The sequence below is a fragment of the Ovis canadensis genome, chromosome 2, assembly GCF_042477335.2.
Source record: "Ovis canadensis isolate MfBH-ARS-UI-01 breed Bighorn chromosome 2, ARS-UI_OviCan_v2, whole genome shotgun sequence".
In the NCBI taxonomy this organism is placed as follows: Eukaryota; Metazoa; Chordata; class Mammalia; order Artiodactyla; family Bovidae; genus Ovis; species Ovis canadensis.
In genome coordinates, this window is record NC_091246.1 from 253,592,618 (window position 1) to 253,615,382 (window position 22,765).

At 55.9% G+C, this 22,765-nt stretch overlaps 1 protein-coding gene across 2 annotated transcripts in view; it reads right to left on the reverse strand.

The window, feature by feature from the left end:
* IGSF21 (immunoglobin superfamily member 21) overlaps positions 1-22,765 on the reverse strand; it is a 273,463-nt gene that overhangs the window by 40,231 nt on the left and 210,467 nt on the right. For both annotated transcript variants that reach the window (XM_069575137.1, XM_069575136.1), the window contains exon 4: positions 3,474-3,592. In XM_069575137.1, the coding sequence (XP_069431238.1) occupies positions 3,474-3,592 (119 nt within the window). The remainder of the gene's footprint in view (positions 1-3,473; positions 3,593-22,765) is intronic.

The window sequence follows — 22,765 nt, forward strand, 5'->3', positions numbered from 1 at the left end:
AACCTCACAATCACCCTAGGAAGGAGGCATCCTTACCCCCATTTTACAGATGGAGAGACTGAGGCCCAGGGAGGCTAATGAATCTGAGGTCACCTGGTGGATCTGGGATTCAGATCAAAACCCACGTGTCCTTATTATGTATGTGGAAGGGATGCGGCATTCTCCCGTGTCTGGGGGGAGGTGAGAGTCAGAAGGCGGAAGGAGAAATATATTTGCCTATAAATAAGAGTAGCTGCTGACACGTGTAGAGATAATGATACCAGCAGAGATATTACAGGGTGAGTATTTCTGGAAGACCTAGAGGTTTAGGCCGGCGGTCCTAGAATGTGGTCCTGGGACCTACATCATCAGGGAGCCTGTAAGAAATGCAGATTCCCAGGCTCTACCCAGGTCTGCTGAATCAGGGGCTGTATCTTCATAAGCCTTCCAGGCGCTTCTGACGTTCATTCAAGTTTGAGAACCGCTAGTTTAGACCGTGGGCTTTGGCCTCAGATGGCTGTTACAACCCTAGATGAATCATTTCCCCTCCCTAAGCCTGGGTCTCCTCTTATAGCAGGGGTCACAACATCTCCCGGCCCCCAGGGCTGTCCCTAGGGCTCCGTAAGAAAACGCGCATGAAGCAGGAGGGTCCCCCACTGTCAGGCATGTGCCAGGGTGGGACAAGGTTTCCAGTCCTGTGGGCACGGCAGGCACCGGTGAACCTGACCCTTCGGGGTAACGGGGCTGGAGAGACTGGTGACAAGCATGGTGGTCTCTGAGCACGAGGACAGTCAGAGGCCTGACCGGGACGGGGGAGGCGGCTATTCCAGGGCGAGCCCCACCTGGGATGCCCTGAACGTCCAGGGGTCAGAGCCTTCCTGGGGCTCTGGGGAGGGTGGCGTCTCTTGCCTGCCCCTCTCTGGTCCCTCCTGGAGCTCAGCCTCCTGCTCGGTAACTGGGGTCCCACGAGCTGTCTGCCCATCCCTGCTTTGACTGCCACCTGCCCTGGGAGGGGCCCAGAGGCTCAGAGCCCCCGCCCCAGGGCCTGCTGGGAGCACACCACCGGGCCAGCTGGGCACCCCAGGCCGGGCCCCGAGACCTCTCTGCCTCTGCGGGAGCTGGGGGGGAGGCGTAGGGCTACCTCCCTCCACTTCCTCACTGTGAAGAAGGGCACCAAGCCCATGGGGGCAGGAACCGGCTCAGGATCCTTCAGTGAGCTGGTGAGACCATGTGCCTCCTGGACCGTCTACACTGCCTCAGCCGGACTGTCTACACTGCCTCCATCTGTCTACACTGCCTCAGCTGGACCGTCTACACTGCCTCCATCTGTGCAACCCAGCTGGCCTGGGAGTCAAGAGGCCTGGGTTCCGACCCCAGCACAAAGTGGCCTGATCTCACAGGAAGGCTTCATGATCCTTGCTGTGTGCCTTCAAGCAAGTTGCTAGCTCTCTTATGACTATCCATACCTGTCTGCAAAATCGGGGTAGTGAGTCCCCCCCTCGGGTTGACTGTGAGGTCTGAGTGACGCAAGGTCTGGGAAGCACCTAAGTGCGTGACCCCCAGGAGCCTTCCCCGAGCCCCCTTCTAAACTAGCCACTCCACTGGTAGTGACTCTTGGTCCCATAGCCCTATGTGATTTTCTTCTCAATATTCACCACTGTCCACAGTCATCTCGTGTCCCCTGTGGCTCAGTGGTAAAGAATATGCCTGCAGTGCGGGAGACACATGTTTGATCCCTGGGTCGGGAAGCTCCCCAGGAGAAGGAAATGACAACCCACTCTGGGACTCTTGCCTGGGAAACCCCGTGGACGGAGGGGCCTGGTGGCTACAGTCCAGGGGGTTTAAAGGGTCAGACGCTGAGCGACTGGGAATGAGCCCAGGGTCATCCCACTCACCTGTCTATGCTTATGCTTTTGACTCGTCTCGTGCAACGACTTAGCGCCTAAACAGCGTGCACAGATTCACATTCCCCAAGGACAAGGATGCTTCCTACTGGAAGCCTGTGGCCATTACCTGGCACAGACTAGGTTCCCAACAAATATCTGATGAGTAAGCAGTTGAGAACCTGGCCCTTGTCAGACTGGGAGCCCCTCGATGGGACGAAGAGTTTCGTCCCCCACTGGCTCCCTGGATGTGACCAGCTCAGGGCCAGACGCTGAGAACGCTTCTTGCTGAAGTGCGCAGGAGCTGTTCCCTGGGTGGAGGACGGCAAGAGGGGAGTCGTCCCTGGCGTAGCCCCTCCCAGCACGGCCCGACCCCCGGAAGCCAGAACATGCAGCCTGCCGCTCTGCGGGATCCCGTGTCCCTCTGGAGGCCAGGCCTTTGGAGGTTTTCCATTTCCCCAGAAGCAGTGACTTTCCACGGGGCCTCTGTGCTTTCACTGCTGGCCCGAGAACAGCAAGCTTTGTTTCCCTGACATATATCATCGGATAAGGAGAGCAGGGAACACAGTCTGGAGTCAAGACCACATGCCTGGAATCCTGGCTGCAGGGCTGACCCAGAACTCAAGAGTGTGCCTGGTAAGACCACAAGTGCCAGCAGGGGCCTCTGAGATCACTTGGGAAAAGCTATGTCTTATAAGCTGGGAAACCGAGGCTGGTATGGGGGCACACCAACCAGAGACAGGCACTAGTATGCTTGTCCCCATTTTAGAGATGGAGAGATGGAGGCACAGACGCAGGGTGGAAACCCAGCTGCACTGACATCCAGTCTAGCACGCTTTCTAACTTGTCCTCCGACATGTCTGTGTTCTGGGAAAGGCCTCAGGAAGCACACGGAGGGGCCGTTCTCTCTGCAGAGAGTGTGCAGCCTCCCTGAGATGCTGTCTCAACCCCCTCCCCTGCCCCAGAGGCTCCTGGAGTCTCATCCCCCTGGGGAGGGTCCACCCGCACTGCTCACAGGGTTTCCAAGAACATGGCTCCTGGCTTCCACCTGGAAAAGGTGTCCACACAGCTCAGCGTCTCCTCCCTGTGACCTCAGCAGGTCACAGAGCCTGGAGCTGGGAAGTCCATGAATGTCCCACTTGGCGTGCGTCTCACTCCCATCTTACAGATGGGGAAACTGAGGCCCAGAGGCCACTGCAGGCTGCTGCCTCCCGGGAAGTCCCAGAGCCCTTTCGGGTCCTCTTTCATCCTAATCAATGTATCAGAGCCTCTTCAAAGCTCCGAGTCCGGGTGCATGGGGGCCCCCGGTAAAATTCTCGCCCACCAAAGCGCAAGTCCACAGGGCTCCAGGGGTGAGGCTGAGCCCCCCTCCCTGAGGCCCGGGTGTCAGTGCTGGAAGAAGGGGTTCCTGAGAGGCCACAGGTCAATCCTGGGCACGGCTGGCCTCCTGCTCTCAAGGGCAAGCCGAGGTGAGAAGAGGGTCTCTTGCCAGTACGGCGGGCGTCTGGGCCAGTGGTTTCCGGGCCAGCCCCTCTGCGTGCCTGGGTACGCACACGGGCACAGGCGCACGGGCACGCACGGTGACACCAGGGCCCACAGCCCCGCACTCACCCATGACGTTCAGGAAGATGTTGCCCGAAGCCAGGACCACCTTCTCCCTTGTGGCGCGGTCGTAGATGCCCACGTGGCACTCGTAGGGGCCGTTGTCTGAGACGCGGACCTCGGGCAGCCTGTGGGGGGCACAGAGGAGCAGAATGGGGACCCATCGTCCGGGGCCGGAAGTCACAGCAGCTAGGAGACCAACCCCCAGAGCCCCACCGTCCCGCATTCTCTCAGCAACGCTCCTGGTCCCACCAGCGCGCACCCACGCGCCGTGCTGGGAGCGGGAGCGACTTCCTGGAACACCGACCGCACCCAGGCCCTGCGCCCTAGGCTCTGGCGGGTGAAGGGGTGGCCTGCAGTGAAGTTCCATGTGACGATGTGACCTCAAGACCTCTGGAAGCAGGAACACCACATTAAGGTGGTCAGGGGACTGCTGCCCATGGTTCCCAGATGCTGTGATGCCTGTCGGGGAGAGAGGTTTCTGGCAAGTGAGATCTGGACGCTCGGAAGGGGAGGAGCTTTGACCTGGAGCTCAGACACTATGCAGCCGCGACGGGGAAACCCGTGCATCCTCGAGGAGTTCCGGCTTCTCTGGGCCTCATGGAGCGCCCAACAAGGGGCCTGTTCTGGCCGCGATAGAAGGAAGGTCTCTGCGCTCGCGTCTTGGGGGTTCTCATGCAGCCGCAGAAAGCTCCAAGAAGAAGCCGACGCTCAGGGAACCCCAGGAAGCGCCAAGCACAGGGCCCTACCCATAATGCCAGCCCTGCGGTCCTACCAGAGGCCTGGCGGGGGAGAGGGCGGTGGCTAAGGGCGGGCGGAGGCTCCGAGGCCCGCACGCCTGTCCCAGCCCTGCTGGCACCAAGGTGTGTCCTTCAGTTCCGCCTTCACACCCAGCCCTGCGCCAACTGAGGTCGACCCAGCCCCGCGCCAACTCAGGTGGACCCAGCCCCGCGCCAACTCAGGTGGCTCTCCGCTCAGCCCGCCTCTCTTACACCTGCGACTTCAGAGCAGTCGCGCCTCGGGGCCACGCCTTTCCCCTCTCTCTTCAGCTGTCCCCACACCCACCTTTGTCTTCCAGCCCCTTTGCCTATGACTCACGGTCCCCCAGCCGCACCTCTGTGCCCACACACACACACACACACACCCCTGGGCTCCCAGCCCCTCTCCCCATCCAGGGGTCTCACAAAGGAAGCCAACCCATCTAACCATGGCTCCTGGCTGCCCGCCGCCCAGCTCACTTTAGCATAAGCAAACATCTTCATTTCCACAGAATACACGGAGGCTGAAACCTGGTCTACCGACTTGTCATGACAGGACTTCAAGAATGGGGAGCTTTTCATCAGGGAAACTCGGTGGGGAAGGTGCTGTCTCCCGTCTCGGAAGAAAAGAGCGTGGTGGCAGTGGAAACAGCGGGGAACTGTTTTCCTCTGGGAACTGTTTCCTCTGTTTGTAACTCAGCTAGCCTGGAAACAAATAAAAAGCCTCTCCGCCGGGCAGGGCTGCGGAGTGACAGTCACCTGGAGTGACACGTTTGGCTGATGCTCATGGGTGCCTGTTACAGAGGCAACTCGAGGCGCAGGTGACAGGTGCACAGGTGACATCTCTGTGAAGACGCAGCCTCCAGGGACACGTGGAGCTGGCAGCTACCCAAGCGATGGAACAAAGTAATAAGGGCCCGGTTGACACACGGGTGGGAGCACACAGGCAGCGGCCACACAGCAGGCGCGTTGCTGTGACCGGGACACGGGGGGGGGTCGCGCTGGGGCAGCCACGGCGCACACAGGTCGTGAAGCAGACCGCGCTGGGGACGTCTGGCTGGCGCTTCATGGAGGCGGCAGCTTCTTGCCTGGGGACTATTTCTGCATCCTTGGATGTTCCTTCTGCCGAGTCCCCCTAGCTCCCCTGCCTTCCACCAAGTGATACTCCAGGCACCATCCTTGGAATCTCCCGTTTCTCTGCTCCCCCAGACACAGTCAGCGACCAAGTCCTGGCTGGTCTACCTCTTAGACGCTTCCTAAAGCATTCTCTTCCCTGTGTCTCCACAGTCAACAAGTCTCTCACCTGGAATACAGGAGGAGCAGTCAACCAGCTTCTCTGCCATGCTACCCTCCCTCTTGATCCTTCTCCAGGTAGAACCCAGATCTTTTCAAATGCAAATGGATTAATGGCGGTCCCCTACCTAAAGCCCTTCAAAGGCTTCTTTCTGCTCCGCAGCGGAAGAGCAGGATTCTTATCTGGGCCAACAAGGCTCAGCAGAGTTGGTTCCCGCCACACCTCAGCCCCCCCTTCCTCCAGTGACAGCAGCGTTGCTTCCATTCCTCCCATGTGCCAAGCTCCTTTTTTAAAAACAGACTTTCGATTTTGGAATTATTTTAGATTTACAGAAAGGTTGCCCAGAGAACAGAGTCCCCTAACACCCCTCACGTGTCCGCCTTTGTTAACTCTCACACGATCACAGTACAGTTGTCAGACTAAGAACCGACATTAATTCGTCATTATTTATTCAACTCCAGACTCTACCCAAATTGCACCAGTTTTTCCACTAATGCCTCTTTTCCATTTAAAAAATCCCATCCAGGATCCATTATTGGTAACACTCACGGTGCGTTAAGCCAAGTTTCTTTTCTGAGTTAGCACTTTTGATTGCAACAGTCTGTTTCCCTGCGAATGCTGCGTCTTCTTCCTCCGGCTACAACCCTCAAGTTACACAGTTACTTAGAACATGACCACCGGGACTAGGTGGCCATGGAGCATTGATTACTTTGACAGCCGGGATTAACAGCCTCCCTGTATCTTGCAAAATGCCTTCGTAGCTCTTCCCACCTAGAAGTGGAGTCTTCTTCACTGAAGCCCACCAGGCTCCTCTGTCCATGGGATTCTCCAGGCAAGAATACTGACTGGAGTGGGCTGCCATGCCCTCCTCCAGGGGATCTTCCCAACCCAGGGATGGAACCCAGGTCTCCCACATTGCAGGTGGATTCTTTACTTGCACCTGAGCCACCAGGGAAGTCCTCCTACCTAGAGGAGGAATCCATTTCCCCATTCTTGGCCCTATGACTTGCTTCAACTAATAGTGGTGAAAGTGATGGCGTGCAAATTCCAAGTTTAAGTTTCAAAAGAATGGTCTCTGTCTCTCCCTCTCCACCTACCCCCCTCTCTCTCCATCCTCTGCCTCTGTCCTGAGGACAAGCCTCGATGGAGGCTGAGAGTAAGTGGAGGGAGGCCCCACTTCCTCAGTTGGTCCAGGCAAGGCCACTCTCGGGAATAAACCTGGCCAACCCTTGGCCTCCTGAGCAAGAATGCATGGCTGGTACAGTAAACCATCCCGACTTGGGGCTGCTGGTTGTGTAGCAACAGCTAACTCTTAGAGCAGGCCTCTGGACACTCCTCCTTAGCAGTCCTTGTCTCCATTGTAACTCACTGACTTCCATCAATGACTCACAAACAGCCTCCTCCCCCACCACACACAGTAAGAATCCACGAAGGCCAGGTCTGTGTCCAGCTGGCTTGCCAGTGTGTCCCAGGGCCTTGCCCCGTGCTTGGCATCGTGGTCGGCTCTCAGACAACAGCTGCAAAGCGAGCGCACGGCGAGACCTTCCAGAAAGCCGAGGTGTGAGTCTCTCTCTGCTGCAAACCATGCTGTCCCGCCATCCCCTCCCCCGCGCGAAGGCAGACGGGCGTTGCCGCCTGCAGATTCAGCAGCTCCCACTCAGCCGTGATCTGGACCAATCCGCCTCTTCTCAGCGCCTCCTCTGAGCCTGTGCCGTCAATGTTACTGTCCTAAAGTGGGTTAAGTGGCCGGGAGACCCCCTTTTTCTCCAGATTTGAGCGGCATTGATCTGCATGCTGGCTAGAAGGCCTTCCGCAGATAGCAGGGCCCCGAGGGGCCTGGGGGTGAGGAGACCTACTCTCATCAGCCGTGGGCTGCAATCAATAAACCATTAATAACAGCAAAGGTTTCTGGCGAGTTCAGGGTAATACACTTTAGCAGCTGGAGTTTACTAACACCGAGAGTGGTTCTGAAGGGCGAGTAACTGTGTGTTTGAAAGCCAGGGCCCCACTGGCTGTCCCCACGACCACCCGGGGCTCAGGTGAGGTCGGGCGCAGCCTGGCTACTGGGGCTACCGTAGGTCCAGGGCCAGGGCAGCAGGCAATCCATGTTGAGCACGGGTATTCACACCGTCTGTGCACCACGCCCCACGCTGAGCTTAGGGCTCGGGGCCTGGGCGGGAGCACAGAGACGCCAAGGACGTCTTCCTGCATCTGCGGCTCTTTGTCCAGCCTGTTCCCCAGCTTGGGCCACTCTTCCTTTCTTGTTCCCACGACAAGCCTCCAGCCGTCTTTCAAAGCCTGGCAGTCGAGTCTCGCTTTCCCTGTTCATGACCCCTCTCCGTCAGACAGTTGAGAAGATTATGTGGGATAATTCAAGGGCTTAACTCAGAGCTGATGTGGCTTGAGAGCCCAACAGACCAGAATTACTAGGTACCCAGTGGCCCTTAGGCTTCACATTCAGGTGCTGCTTCTGCCAGGCAGGCTGCCCTGACTGCCCATGCCTGGTACAGACGGAGTCCCCCTCTGCACCTCCCCAGGGCTGTGTCTGCCTGAAGCACCTGCCCTATCCATAGCCTGCTACATCGGTACCCATTCGTCTCCCTTCCCAGGGAAGCAGATAAGCTCCTTAAAGGTGAGCCTGGCCACGTGGCAGGTTCTCCAGGAATAGCCACTGTGTGAATGAGGGTGGCAGAAGTTACCAGAGCCAGGAGCTAGGCGCCCTCGGTTCTGGTCTGGGCTCTGCACCTGACTAGCTGCATGAAGCTGGATAAAGTTCTTTGGCTTCTGCGAGCTTTGGTTTCTCCAGCTCATAAATGACCTGCCTTATGACATTGTAGCCTTTGGGAGGAGCTGATATTTACAGAGGTCTACAGTGAGCGGCATTGTGATACCATATCTCCTTGGATCCTTGACACCACCCTGTTATAATGCAGTGTCTAAACCCAGCTCTTGTATGTATTATATAGCAATAATATTGTCCCCATTGTACAGACGAGGAAACTGAGGCATCCAGAGAAGAGGGACTGTGAAGAGGTCACAGAGGGAGTAGGTGGGTGCTATGATTCAAAACCAAGTCTGATGGATGCCAAGACCCAAGAGAGGTCTTTGGAAGCTCCAGTCCCTCCCCACACTGCTTCTCGGATCTTCCTTCCCCAGCAAATTAATTTGAGCTCCTGGGGACTGGAATTTGCCTCTGCTGTTCTTCAGTGTGCTTTCTATTCTGAGCCTCGCCTCTCCAGGTAATAAGAGCCATCTGCTTCCTCCCTGCCAGGAGAAATGGGATGGTCTTTTATTTTCCCAAATTCCCTTCTCCCACCTTTCAGCGGCCCCTTAATTGCAGAGCCCTCTGTAGTCACATTCTCCACACTCCGTGACTTTACAACCTCCGATCATCCTTCCTTTCCTAACTTTGTCTCTCCGCTGGGAAGAGTTCTAGATTCTCCCAGACTGGAGATCATGGACTTGGGAGCAGAGGGTGGGGCTTTGAGGAAACAGGCTGCAGAATTCAGAGTTACTCTTCCCGTATTGTTGGTGAATCAGATGACCCAGTAAGTGACTTTTGCTGAGACCTGAAACCTAAATTAATGAAATGCATATGCGCTTAGAGAAGAGCCTGGCACTTGTCAGATCTTCCCCTACGCCATTAATGGATTAAAATTTTGAAATAAACTCTTAAGCGTCTACTGTGTTTGCAGTGTTGAGTGCACAGCATGGAAGGAGACAGAGCAATAGAGATCTTCCTCGACTTACAATGAGGTCACATCCTGGTAAACCCATTAAAAGTTGGAAATATCAAGCTAAAAATGCATTTAGTACACCTAACCCACTGGATATCATAGCTTAGCCTTGTCTTAAATGTGCTTAGGACACTATCATTAGCCTACCTTTGGTCAAAACCAACTAACCCAAAGTCTATCTTACAATAAAGTATTGAACATCCCCGGTGGTTCAGATGGTTAAGAATCTGCCTGCAACGTAGGAGACCAGGGTTCAGCCCCCTGGGTCAGGAATATCCCCTGGAGAAGGAAATGGCAACCCACTGCAGTGTTCTTGCCTGGAGAATCCCATGGACAGAGGAGTTTGGTGGGCTACAGTCCACGGGGTCGCAAAGAGTCGGATACGACTGAAGTGATTGAGCACACACACCATGCCATGTATACACACCACCGAAGCCACTGCCACAGTCAAGATAGTAAACGTATCGCCCCAACGCTTCCTTGTGAGCCTGCTCTGCCCCTAACCCCAGGCAACCACTGGTCCACTCTCTGCCACTGTGCGCCAGGCTCACGCTCTCCAGGGATTCATATAAATTGAACCGTAGAACATGCACTGCTTCCTGTTGGGTCTCTTTCACTGGTCATTCCCGAGATTCCGCATGCTGCCTTTATCACTAGCCTGTCCCTTTTCAAGACCGAGCGGCCTCCGTGGCAGATACACCCCCTCCGATCTATCCGCTGACCTGTTGATGCGTGCCTGGGCCGCTCTCTGGCCACGACAAATACAGCTGCTGTGAGCCTCCGTGGACAGGCCTCCGTGTGAGCGCGCTCCCACCTCTCCCGGCTGTCTCCAGGGAGGTGCGGCTGGGCGCGCTTTAACGTGAGGGCGCAGCCTGCCTGCTTTCACAGAGACGGTATGAGGGCCTCTGGGCCTTTTATGGCTTTCTGCCTCTGCACACTCTACCTGGGGCGCTCCCTTTAGAAGCGGCTCCTTCTACATTACCTTATTTCTACTTTTAAGATGCTGCTCTAAGCCGAAATAGCAAGCCCTGTTGGCATTGTGTGGCCGCATGGATAAAAAGGCCAGGGAAGTGGGGGGTGCTGCAGGACTTCCCTATGAAGAAAATGTGGGTGACATTTCCCTTTTCTTCTCGTCTTCTTTCAGGGGACGGGCGCTCGCAGGACAGGTGACCCGCGGTCAGCACCTTCCCTCCACCCTGCGGATTCTGCTCGGCCTGGACCCGCTCCACTTCCGTCCTCATTCTTGCCATCTCACTCTGCCCTGCCCGAGTCCCCTCCCTGCTGCCAGAGTGGCCTTATCACAGTGAGGCTCTGGCTCTCTCGATTTAAAACCTCCCCGTGGCTTCCAGCCACTGGATGATCGAGCCCAAACCCCGTCTGACCGTGGGAGCCTCCTTGATCAGGCCCTGGACCCAGAGAGGAGGAGGGGACGGTGGGATGGAGGGAAGAAAGGGGCGTGCGGCCTCACATCTTTTGCCAAAATTCAGCAGCGGGATAAGAAGGCTTGTCGGAACCGGACTCTGACAGTCTACCCTGTTTCAAAAGCATGTGGTCACGCAGGGGTCTTCGTGCATGTAGACAGTACCTCATTCCAGGCTAATGGAAAAGATTCAGGTAGCGATTGGTCCTTTGAGGCGCTGCTTTAATGAAGAGATGAGAGAGCCTTTCATTTGTATAACCATTGATTGCATAGAAACGGAGCTTCTAAGGAGCCTGGACATAGTTCGTTCTTACAAGTAGGTTAAGCACGCCCCCCACAATCCTATTAGGTGGGTGCCTGCGCAGCTGTCCATGATGCTTGCTGGGAAGATCTCCAGCAGAAAGCAACGAAGTTTCACTGTTCCTGTGCCTGCCATGCTTCTCTGATTGGCTGCACACTCCCCGAGGCCCAGACCTTGCTTCTCCCTCCCTCCAGCACCTGCTCCCTCCCCAAGTTTAAGTGTCCCGGCCCTGTGACCCTAAGGCACAATTTCAGGATGCAGCTCATCTCTGCAGGGCTCTGAGGCATAGACAATAGAGACGGCCCCCGAGGCCTGGCGGCCTTGCATGCTGCTGGGCTGCTTGCTAAGGAGACACTGCTCTCCGATAAAGGGTGGTGTGCGGGTCGAGGCACGTGACCCTCCCGCACACCTGTGCAGTTTACAGAGCCTGGTGGGAGCCCACGGACAGCCCAGATCTGTCGGTTCGGTCCAGTGGCCCCGGAGTGCACCTGCTGGGCCAGCCCCAGCTGCCTCCCCAGCCCCCCACCCAGCCGCCCTCATCATGTCTAACTTTGTTGGGATGGGATCCTCTACAGGAGACCCTGAGAAGGTCCTGGGGTACTAGGCTCCAACCTGAATGTGCTGGAGAATCCCCTGGGGATCTGGTTCAAATGAAGATTCGAGTAGGTTTCTGGGCCGGGGCTTAGGAGTTTCTAAAAAGCTCCAGGTAGGTCTCAGGTCCTCAGCCCTCCTCCCTCTGCATTGCATCCATCCATCTGTTTAAACTTGCCCTCACCCACTAGACACGCTGGGGAGTCCCCCTTCATTGGCTTCACCAAACCTACAGAACCTGGAGCCTGGAAGGCATTGACGGTATGGTTGAACGGAATTTGCTTGAGATGGATGGATTTTGCAGCTCTGCATGGGTCCTTGAAACCACCAGGGGCTGCCACGAAGCTGGCCAGGTGGCCTCCAACACTCTCATTTTACACCGAGCTCATGCTGAATCTCAGTCTGCCTCCTGGAGGTGAGTCTACCCCTCAAGGTCAGCCGAGAGGGTGGGACCCAGAGCCTAGACATGGGCCCAGGGCAAAGGGTGTCATCCCATTTGGCGTGACCTTGGCTAAACTCACCTGAAGGGGTAGGACCTGAGTCTCCCCTGGTTAATGCCCTCTTGGGGAAGCTGCCTGTGACCCAGTGAGTCAGGAACGTTCCTCCACCTCCTTTGGACCAAATCCTGGATTTTCTCCTCCGGTAAGCCCTTTCCAGGGGCAGACTGGGGAGACATTCCCCGGGACAGGTGTGCAGCTGTCGGGGGCACGCCAGGCAGAGAGGCTGGTAGAGGAGCTTTCCCCTCAGTGAATGGATCTGCCCTACGGGCACAGGTGGAACGTCGATGAGCCTGGGAGTTTCCCTCCTTAGAATCAGATCTCCTAGTCCAGCCTGGTCTTTTTTTTTTTTTTTTTATTAATTTATTTGGCTGCCCTGGGTCTTTGGTGCAGCACACGGGATCCTCTGTCTTCACAGCAGCAGAGCTTCCAGCCCCTTCGAGCTGTTCGGAATCTTTAGTTGCGGCATGTGGGAGCTAGTTCCCTGACGAGGGATTGAACCTGGGCCCTCCACACTGGGAGCACGGAGTCTTAGCCGCTGGACCATATGGAAGTTCCCAGACTTGGTCTTAACCAGCTAGCAAGTCCTGGTTTGTCTAAGACTTTCCTGGTTTTAGCACTGAAGATCCCGTGTCCCAGGAACCCTTCAGCTTCAGGTGAATCAGGATGCCGCTCACCTTCCATGTAAGAGATGAGCACTGGAGAGAGTGGCTTGACTCGGTCCAGACAGCAGTGAGCAGCAGGTCGCGGCTGGAGAGGGCAGGGTGGTCCCCCTGCAGGGCGGTCTGAGGTTGGTGATGGGGTTACGGAGCCCCCACCGCATGGGGGTGGGGGGAACAGAATAGGTCTTCACTGAGCTACCGCTCTGATCGCTGCAGGCTGGAGGCTCTGTGAGCCAGGGTCTCAGAGAGCTGGAAAGATCTGCTGCTATTTTACGACACAGAGCTGGAGAGTGTGGGTCCAACTTCGCCCCTGAGCCAAGTCGGCGAAGGACGCATCAGAACTGCTCAAAAGGGCTGGAAGCCCACAGCTGGGGGACCCGGCTTCCAGATAGCCACTCAGGCCGAGGAGCCAGTCGACGGTCTGGCAATTCTGAAAGTGGTGGGCTCACCTGGGGACACTTGAGCAGCCCCAGGTAGAGGTGAACAGGCTGTCTCGAGTTGGAGGGAGAGTCCCAGAAGCCCCTCCCTCAGCGCTGAGAGCTTTATTCCCTTTTTCTTTGTGTGTTTTCTCCTTCTTTCCAGAAACTGCCTGAACTCTTCTTTTCCCCCCAGAACCTTTAAAAAGCCATTAGCGCTGTTTCCATCCCCCTTTCCAACCTGAAAATGGTTTCCGTCATAAAACCTCTCAGTGGGGATGAAGCTCTCTGTGGCTTCTGATCAAATGCAGGCCCCGGCTGTTGGAAGGCAAGATAGAGGAGAGCCGGGGCAGAGGTTCCAGAATGGGCGAGCGCCCTTCCCAGCCCCTCCCGCCTCGGTCTCCACCCCCTACCCATCCAGGGACCTCAGACCCACCTTGGGCCCTGCTCCTGGCCCAGATTTCTGGATGAGCAATTCCTTCCCGTGAGCATTAAGGCATTAATTAGGGTCCAAGTGCTGCAGAGGGACAGCCCCTCCCTATGCTGAGGGGGAGGACCCACGAGACCCCACCCTGTCCCTCCGCTGACTTTCCCAGGGAAGTGGCTTGCCTCCCGCTGCCTCACCCCTGAGCCGCACCCTGCTCGGTTCTAGCATTTCATCCAGAAGGGACCCTGTGCGCTGGACAGGAAGGTGCAGGGGCGGCGGGATGCTTATCCAAACACAGCTCGTCCTCCGCGGGCTGCGTGTCCTCAGGCCGGTCCCCTGCCTGCCTCGCTGGTCCTCGGCTTCTGCATCACCGCCATAGCGAGCCTTTTGTTCTGAGGCTGGAACAAGATCACTATGGAAGCCCCCTCATTCCTGCCCAGAGGGGTGCTCCAGAGAGGGCAGCTGGTATTTCTCAGTAGGCCAATGGGAGCTGACCTGTTTCCAAGGTGGGAAAAAGCCCGTGGGAAACCAAATTTTATCTTCCAAAGGTGAATTCCCAAGGAACCTTCTGGATGGAGGGATCCTAGCCTGGGAAGCCCAGGAAGTTAGTAACCGGGATGCGGGATGGTGACACTTAGAATCGCTGGTCCCTGCTGCTCCGGCCTTGTTGACGCCTGGCTGATGGAAGGTGGGGGTCACCGTGCCGTCCATCCTGGCCCTTCTCACCCTGCTCAGCTGCTGCCCTGAGCTTCGGCCCCGAACCCCAGCCCCAGCTCCCCATCTCTCCGCTGACCCCATTCCTGTCCCTCTGGCCTGCGGAGTCCTCCTCCCCGCTCCTCCCGTTCCGACCCCTCCCGCTCTCTCCCCTCCCCTTCCACTCCTGGCCTCTCTTCTCTAGCCTCTTGCTGCTGCCATGGAAACCGCTCTCTCCTCCACATCCTGATTGATCCATTTAGCCCCTCACGGTCAGCCTGCTCAACACAGGGTCTGGGCCAGGAGGTGGGCAAGGGCGGGAGTGCCCGAGGGTTCAGGACAGTCCTTCCACCTTGTCTCCACCCCACGCTGCCACCCCAGGCCCCGCAAGCACATGGCGTGAGGCGTATGCCCTGTGGAGAAGGATGCTGGGCGGTAGGGAACTAGAAGCCAGCGACGGGCCAAAGAGAACTTGGACCAAAGCTAGGCGATGAGGCAACTAGAAGCCAGGCAGAATGGCTGAGGCCGTGGGGCTGTGCTGGCTACCTCCCTTCTAGCCCCAAGGGTGCTTTGCTTTTTAACTAGAATCTCCGTCTTTTCCTCTGTACCTGGCAGTGGGTGAGAGCTGGCATCAGGAAGACGTTGAGCCCATTGGAAACAAGCCTGCCTTCAGCAGGAGGGGGAGGGTGTGGACCGTGGCTGTCCCAAGGACCCAGGCCCTTCCTGGCATCAGGGATCACTCTGATCATGCTCAATGAACATGGCTGCGCCCCTACTGTGTGTAAGGTAGAGTCAGGCCACTGGACCGAGAGAGGCTCGGGAATGTGTGCCTTGCTCATCTCTGCACGGCGATGGTTCACCCACTGTGTGCAGAGCACCGTGGGAGGTGCATGGAACTGACCTCTGTCAGCCCTCACAGAAGCCTTCTGAAACAAGAAAAATGATAGTAATGATAATAATGGAGCTTCCTGTGTGTCAGAGGCTCCCAGCCTTAACATGCTGTAGTCCAGGGACCTGGGACAAGTCACTTCACATCCGTGCCTGGGTTTCCGCATCAGTAAAGATTGGCCTTCACAACAACCTCACGAGCTGGGTACCAGTATCATCAGCCCAGCTCACGAAAGGGGAAACTGAGGCACAGGGCTGTTGTTTAGACCTTGTTGATGGTCACACAGCCAAAGGATGGCGGAGCTGGGGCTTGTACCCCGGCAGTCAGGCTCCAGAGCAGATGTCTGGAATGCAGATGCTTGCTATCTTTCAGGGTTCTGGGCTTCTGCAAGGCCGCGCCCCTGGACAGAAAATCAGCGGCAGAATAGAAACCCATTCCCCAGGCTGGAGAGGGCGAGGCTCTGGAGCAACGACCTCCTCTCCCGGCCTCCTGCCAGCTACAGGCAGCAGCGTAGGTCGCTGGGTTCATGGCCTGGCTGCACCTTCTGGTGACCAAGGTCAGATCACCTCGTCTGTAGGGACCACTTTTTCCTGGAAGCAAACTCCAGCAAGAATCCCTCACACGGGTCCCTTTAATATGGGACTGCAGTGGCCCAGAGGCCAATCTCTTCAACCACAGTCTGACAAAAGGATCCGAAAAGAGGCTCAAAGAACTTTCTTGACCTTAGAGAAGCAGATGACACACCAAAGCACTGCGACTCGGAGAAGCCTCACCTGCTGGGGCTGGAGCCAGCCTGCCCCCCACCCCCAAGCTGTGGCTGTCAATCAGCCTGGCTTCCTGCAGGGACAGAGTCAGGGGAGGCAGCTTCAAAGTCCGCGATGGACGCGGCAGTTCACGGACCTTCTGTCGTTCGTACCTACGATTGCCCAGGGAGATAGAAATGACAAACTTTGTTGAACAGAATATGAAACTGCGGCCCAGAGGGGGCAAGCAACTTGTCTAAGGTCACACAGCTAATGCCTGAAAGAGCTGAGGTGGAGACTCAGGTCTGCCTGGCTCCAGGAACCAGTGAAGAGGGCCCAGCATCTGAGCGTGGCCTAACGCTCCCTGTCTCCTTCATGATGGCCCCGGAGCTGCTTCAAAGCAGGACCAATTACTCTGTTTGAATAAAACAAACCTCCCATTTTCCTGCAAACCTGCAGCTGAGCCTGGGGGCCCTCAGGAGGCCTTTTCCAACCAGATCAGCTGATGGGTGACCCAGGGCCGAACCTGATTCCCGCTGTTTCATCAAAGCTGAGCTAAAAACAGCCTTGCTTTGGCAGTGGAAAATTGAAACTCCCAGCTTCCTCTTAAGGCTCTTAAACAGGTCAGCCCACCAAAAAACCCAATTCTTCAATCTGGATTCTCTTAAAAAGTAGGGCAAGCCAATTATGTTTTACTGTCCCGCACCATGTGGGAGCTGAGAAGGGGGGAAGGTCAGGCCAGGGCGCCCCGGGGCCGCCCACAGCCGGGAGACGCCAGCCTCTCCCATCAGCCTCTTTGTCAAAACAAAATTAAAACGCCCAGATTCTGGCTGGCACCGAGATCTCATCCAAGGTAATAGGTATTTATCTTAGTGTGTTCAGCTGTGGGCTCGATGCCACGGGGATGTGAATGCTGGGAGGCATCTTGCTCCCAGCTCCGTCTCACACCCAGCACAGTGCCTCCGACTCAGACGGCATTCAAGACACATCTGTTGACTCATTCACTCATTCAGTACATTTTTACTGAGTCCCTACTACGTGTCAGGGCCTCCCCTACGTGCTGCCAGACACACCTGCCCTAGGTACAGCTGTGACCAAGTCAATCAAAATCACCGTCCTCATGGAGCTGGGGTTCTCTCTAGTTGGGGGAGACAGGCCTTAACAAGGTAATCATCTCCTTGTGAATTCCTCAGAGAGACTCCATGAGACGAACAATGGTATGCTCATTACCAGTGAAGTAACAGGACCGCAGAGGCAAAGTCGAAGACGAGGTCTCCTCTCCACAGGCTTACTTGTGGACTGGGTAAGAAAGTCCCGCCATTCAACAGCTGTTCTCTTTCCATAGTAATGGAACCCTGGTGGCTGGACGCATGGCTGCCTGAAATAAAGACTACGTTTCCCAGTCACCCTTGCAGCAGATGTGACCATGTGACTACATTCTGACCAGTGGGATGCGAGTGAAGGTGTTCTGTGTAACTTCCTGAAGGGGCCTTAGGGGAGGAGGTGCATCCTTCTTCTTTCCTCCTGGTTGGAATGTAGTCCCAAGGGCTGGAGCTAGAACAGCCTTCTCAGACTTTGAGGCAAACTTAAGAAGGAGGTCATACGCAATAGAATGTCAGAAGTGAAGGATCTTGGGTCCCTAATACCATGGAGCATCCTATATGCTCTGGAGACATCTCATGGGACTCAGGAGAAAGAAGGCTAAACTGTTGACTAATTTGTCATAGACACTCAGTCACGCCCAACTCTTTGCAACCGCACGGACTGTAACCCGCCAGGCTCCTCTGTCCGTGGAATTCTCCAGGCAAGAATACTGGAGTGGGTAGCTGTTCCCTTCCCCCAGGGGGTCTGGTCTCCCGCACTGCAAGCATGCTTTTTATTGTCTGAGCCACCAGGGAAGCCCAAGAATACTGGAGTGTCTCCAGGGGATCTTCCCGACCCAGGGATCAAACCCAGGTCTCCTGCATTGCAGGCAGATTCTCTACCAGCTGAGCCACAAGGAAAGCTCAAGAATACTGGAGTGGGTGGCCTATCCCTTCTCCAGGGGATCTTCTTGACCCAGGGATCAAACTGGGGTCTCCCGCATTGCAGGGAGATTCTTTACCAGCTGAGCTACCAGGAAAGCCCTTCTAATTAATTTAAGACACATTTACTTTGAGTTTTTAGGGCTTGTGGCCACAAAACTAATACCAATAGATACAGCTTCAGGCCCCAGAGAGTGGTGTGCACTGTGGGGAATAAAGTGGTCCTTCCTTGGTTTAAATCTAGCTACCACCTAAGGGAGTCAATTGCTATAATTTGGAAATAACTGGTAAAATAAAAGGGCCACATCATCATTTTTAAAAGAGAAGTCAAAACTAAAGATTTGTATGTGAAACCTGATTTTCAAATGTTTGTCATTGATTTAATTTTGAGCTTTTTTTTTTTTAATTAAAAGAAAAATCTCAGCGTGAGTCAAACAGAACTTGTTTATTGCTGGCTTTGACCTGTGATCCCTGGTTTCTGAGTGAGGCCCCATGAGAGGAAGGGCTTACCAGGGAAACTGAAGGAGGAAGGGAGGGGCAGAGCGGGGACCATCAGATGCTCAGAGCTGATCCTGCCGTGAAGAGCTGGAGTGACAGCCACCTGTGTGGAGGCGTCCCCACGCCAAGCCCCACCGGGTTTAAGATTCTGGAATAAGCATCCTGGATTCTCAACAAGGCTGAAACAGGAACACTCCTGTTTAACCACACACACACACACACACACGCACACACACACACATGAGCGCGCACCCATACACACACACGCACACACACACCCTTAACAGCAGAGTCAAGTCCGCAGAAGTGAGCAGTGGCCTGGTGAATGTTCGTGACCGCATCACTCTAAACCAGAGCTTCCACCATCTGCTCCTTCTGCTGATCGCCCGTGTGAGGAGGAGGTGTTGGTGGTGGTGGTGCTGAGAAAGTGTGGCTGAAGAAAGATGCAGCTGTCTGCCCAGCTGGGTCCGGGAGGAGGGGCCAAGGGCAACGCCCGCTCTAATGTCATGGAACAGTAGCTACACTCGCCCAAGGAGACGCCATCGGATGCCTGGGTGTGGTGTGACCCACGGTCCTGGTTTGGGAGGAGCTATCTACAGTCACGACGCCTCAGTCACCGGGCTCTGAGGAAGTTCTTTCGTGTGCTGGGTCGCTTTCCTCGTGCCTACTCCAGGCCCGCCACAGGTGCCTGCCTCAACACTCTGGATGCCCAGGTTGGTGATGCTGGTGGCACAGACTCCAGCCGGGCGCTGAATCCCGGCTCCTCCGCCTACTAGCTGTGTGACATGAGTCACTCCACTGCTCTGTGCCTCTATCCCCCCACTAAAATCGGGGATAGTAACAGCACCTTTCCTATGGGCTTTCGCCAGGATAAGGCAAGATAACACGTGGAACATGCTTACTTAGGCGGTGCTTGCTGCAGCTGCATTTTCTATTTCATCACCATCAGTGATGTCAGCGTTTATGCTTCTCCCAATCACACAGCCATCCTCTGCTGTTCTGTGAGATACCCGGGTAAGGATGTATCTCATCTGGATTCATCCCATCCAGAGGCTGGGTGAGGGAAGGAAAAGGACCAGCAGTCCCAGGAACACACGTCATCGGGGCACACACAGAGAGAAGATGCTGCTCTTGACAACACTTAAGAGCAAAGAAGAGAATTCACTTTTTCAAATGAAATTTTGGGTGTTCAAGGCTTTGTCCTGGCTTTGAGGTCTCTTGGATCTGGTGGTCCTGATTCTCGGAGGTAAGGAGCGGCTGAGTACCAAGAGTGGGGTGGTACCATCCCACAGATCTCAGCTGCCACCTGGAAGCACCGTGACCTTGGGCAGGTTGCTTAACTTCTCTGTGCTTCTGTCTTGTAATCTGTAAAATCAAATGCATGACACCTGCCTCCCAAGACAGAGCTGAGGAGTGAGATGATGGTGTTGGCAAAGGATGGGAAGTTCTTTCTCGACTTGTAGACCTCGGAGTAGAGGGTGCTGATCTGGGAAGAAAGCTGGAATGAACAATACTAACCACTCGCCATTGAGCATGTACTGGTTCTAAGCCCTCTACTCACTCCATCTCTAATGCCCAGCACACAGAGGGGCAGGCCCTGTACTCACAGGACGTCCAAGGCTCAGAGAGGTTATGTGAACCCTCGCCCCCGAGGTCACACCAAGAGTGAGCAGCAGAGAGAGATGTCGCCACTTTTGCAAAGTGGAACCAGGAGTGGGCTCTGTCCTTTAAGGTTAACTGTGAACCTAGAGCCAGAACCTGGAACATCCTAGGCGCATGCTGGCGCTGGGTCTCTCTCTGTTGAATGGTGGTAGGCAACACAAAGCTCTTGTATGTACCAGATGTGGTTCTAAGCGCTTCGCCCGTATTAGCTCGTTTAATCCCCTAAAACAACTCTCGCGGTTGCTGTTATGTGCTGTTCATGTATTATGGACCGTTATTAACATTCCTATTTAATAGCTGAGGAAACTGAAGCACAAAAGTTAAGCAACATGTCCAGGTTCACACTGAAAGACTGGCTATTCCATCAGCGATGCAAGACGCAAGGTCAAGTCAAGGTCTAACCTGGAGGGATTGGCATCCTAGGGCGGACTGAGGCCCGGACTTAGACTAGCGCCCCCGTGTGGAACGGAGGGGCAGCGTCACACGCGAGGTCTCGAGAACTGCTTGCCCAGGTGTTCAAGGTCAGAGAGGGCAACTGATGAAGAGCGTCTGCGTGGAGCCCCGAGCAGGAGGGGGGCCAGCTCAGTGTCTGAGCAGCGGGAGGAGGGCAGCTGAGGCTTCTGGAAGGCACCGAGGGGCCGGGCCCGGCGGGGGAGACCCCACTCCTCAGCGCTCAGCTCTGGATCTGGCGCTCGGTGGCCCCGGCGGGGGCTTGCCCGCCGCGTGGGCGGCGACCGCTGACAGCTCTGCTCTGCCGGAGCCCTGGGTCTGCTGCCCCCGGCTCTGCATCACTGCCTGGCAGAGCCCGGGCCCAGAGATTGGCACAGGATGAGGACCCCAATTGCCCTCCGTCACACCCCTGTCTCAGACTGGCTGTGGGTCGTGGCTCCCATCAGGGGCTCTGCCTTCCAGAAAGTGAGCCTGGGAGGCGAGGGGGAATCCCTGCACTGGAGCGTGGCAGGGATTTGTGTTTCCAACCTAACAGACCCCGAGTGACTTTTCTGTGCCTGTGCTGGGGACTTCCATACAGGATCTCATGAGAACTCCAGTGCATCCATCCGATTGTCTGTCCGTCCGTCATCCATCCATCCATCCATCCGCCCCCCAGTTCATCCATCCGTCCACCCAACTATCCATCGACTCATCCGTTCAAACATCCCTCATCCGTTTGTCCAGGCACCCAACTATTCTGTGCCGAGCGCCCACATGTTCCCCTCAACGGCAGGTAGAGAGACAACAGCAAGCAAGACAGGCATGATGTCTGCCCTCACGGACCTCACTTTCTAGTGTTCCAGACAGACTTGGAACTGACCACCTAAGTGTGTGTTTAATTAACACGTATTTGTATTAGTGACCCCACGGACTTTGTGACCCCATGGACTGTAGCCCGCCAGGCTCCTCTGTCCATGGGATTTGCCAGGCAAGAATACTGGAGTGGGTTACCATTTCCTTCTCCAGGGATCTTCCCGACCCGGGGATCAAAGCTGGGTCTCCCGCATTGCAGGTGGGTCCTTTACCGTCTGAGCCGCCAGGGAAGCCCATTTAATTGTGTGATGAAAAGGAGACGATCCATGTGTACACGCAGCTGATTCACTTTGCCGTGCAGTAGAAACTAACACGCCATCGTAAAGCAACTGCTCCAGTAAAACTAATGTAGAAATTTAACCCGTGTGACGAATTTCATGAGGCATCAGGGGCAGTCCTAGGACGGACAGTGGGAGGGCCTGAGCAAGCTGCAGGGGAACGTCGGGAACGGCTCTCTGAGGAAGGGACGTGAACGCAGAGGCCAGAAGAAGGGCAGGGCTTGGCCGATGAGGCAGGCGGGGGAGGGGGACGGAGGGGCTCCAGGTAAAGGGAACTAGAGCGTAAAAGACCTGGGAGGCAGGGGGTGAGGGTCACTAAAGAGACGGGGGAGACCCAGGGAGAGAGCGACGGGGGAGACCCGGGGGAGAGCGGCCACGACTCAAGGCGCAGAAGGGTGGGCAGGCGGGGTCTGGCCGTGATCGCCCGGGTCACGTTAAAGAGTTCGGCTTTTTCCCCAAGAACAGTGGCAGTCACTGGAGAAAGTCACAGGAGTGTGACGATGGAGGCACAGTTAGTCTGCACTTTTGGCCCCGCCAAGCAGAGAACAGAAAGAGGAAGGTTTAGTGTGGGGACGGGCAGACTAGTTTCGGAGCTATTGCAGTGGTGTCAGATGAGAAACGCCAGTGGCTTGGGTGAGCTAGGGAAATAGAGAGAGATGAACAGTCTTGGAATCGATTCAGGAGGTGCTAGGCGTGGAACATGGTGTCTGATCGCACCTGGAGAGAGAGGGAGGGAGAAGCATGCAGGTAATTCCCTAATTTCCAGCCACTAGCAATGCCAGGCACCCCACTCTAGTACTCTTGCCTGGAGAATCCCATGGGCAGAGGAGCCTGGTGGGCTGCAGTCCATGGGGTCGCAAGTAGTTGGACATGACTGAGCGACTTCACTTTCACTTTTCACTTTCATGCATTGGAGAAGGAAATGGCAACCCACTCCAGTACTCTTGCCTGGAGAATCCCAGGGACGGGGGAGCCTGGTGGGCTGCCGTCTATGGGGTCGCACAGAGTGGGACACGACTGAGGCGACTTAGCAGCAGCAGCAGCAGCAGCAGCAGCAGCAGCAGCAGCAGCAGCAATGCCAGGGTCCTTTAATAAACAAGCAACCA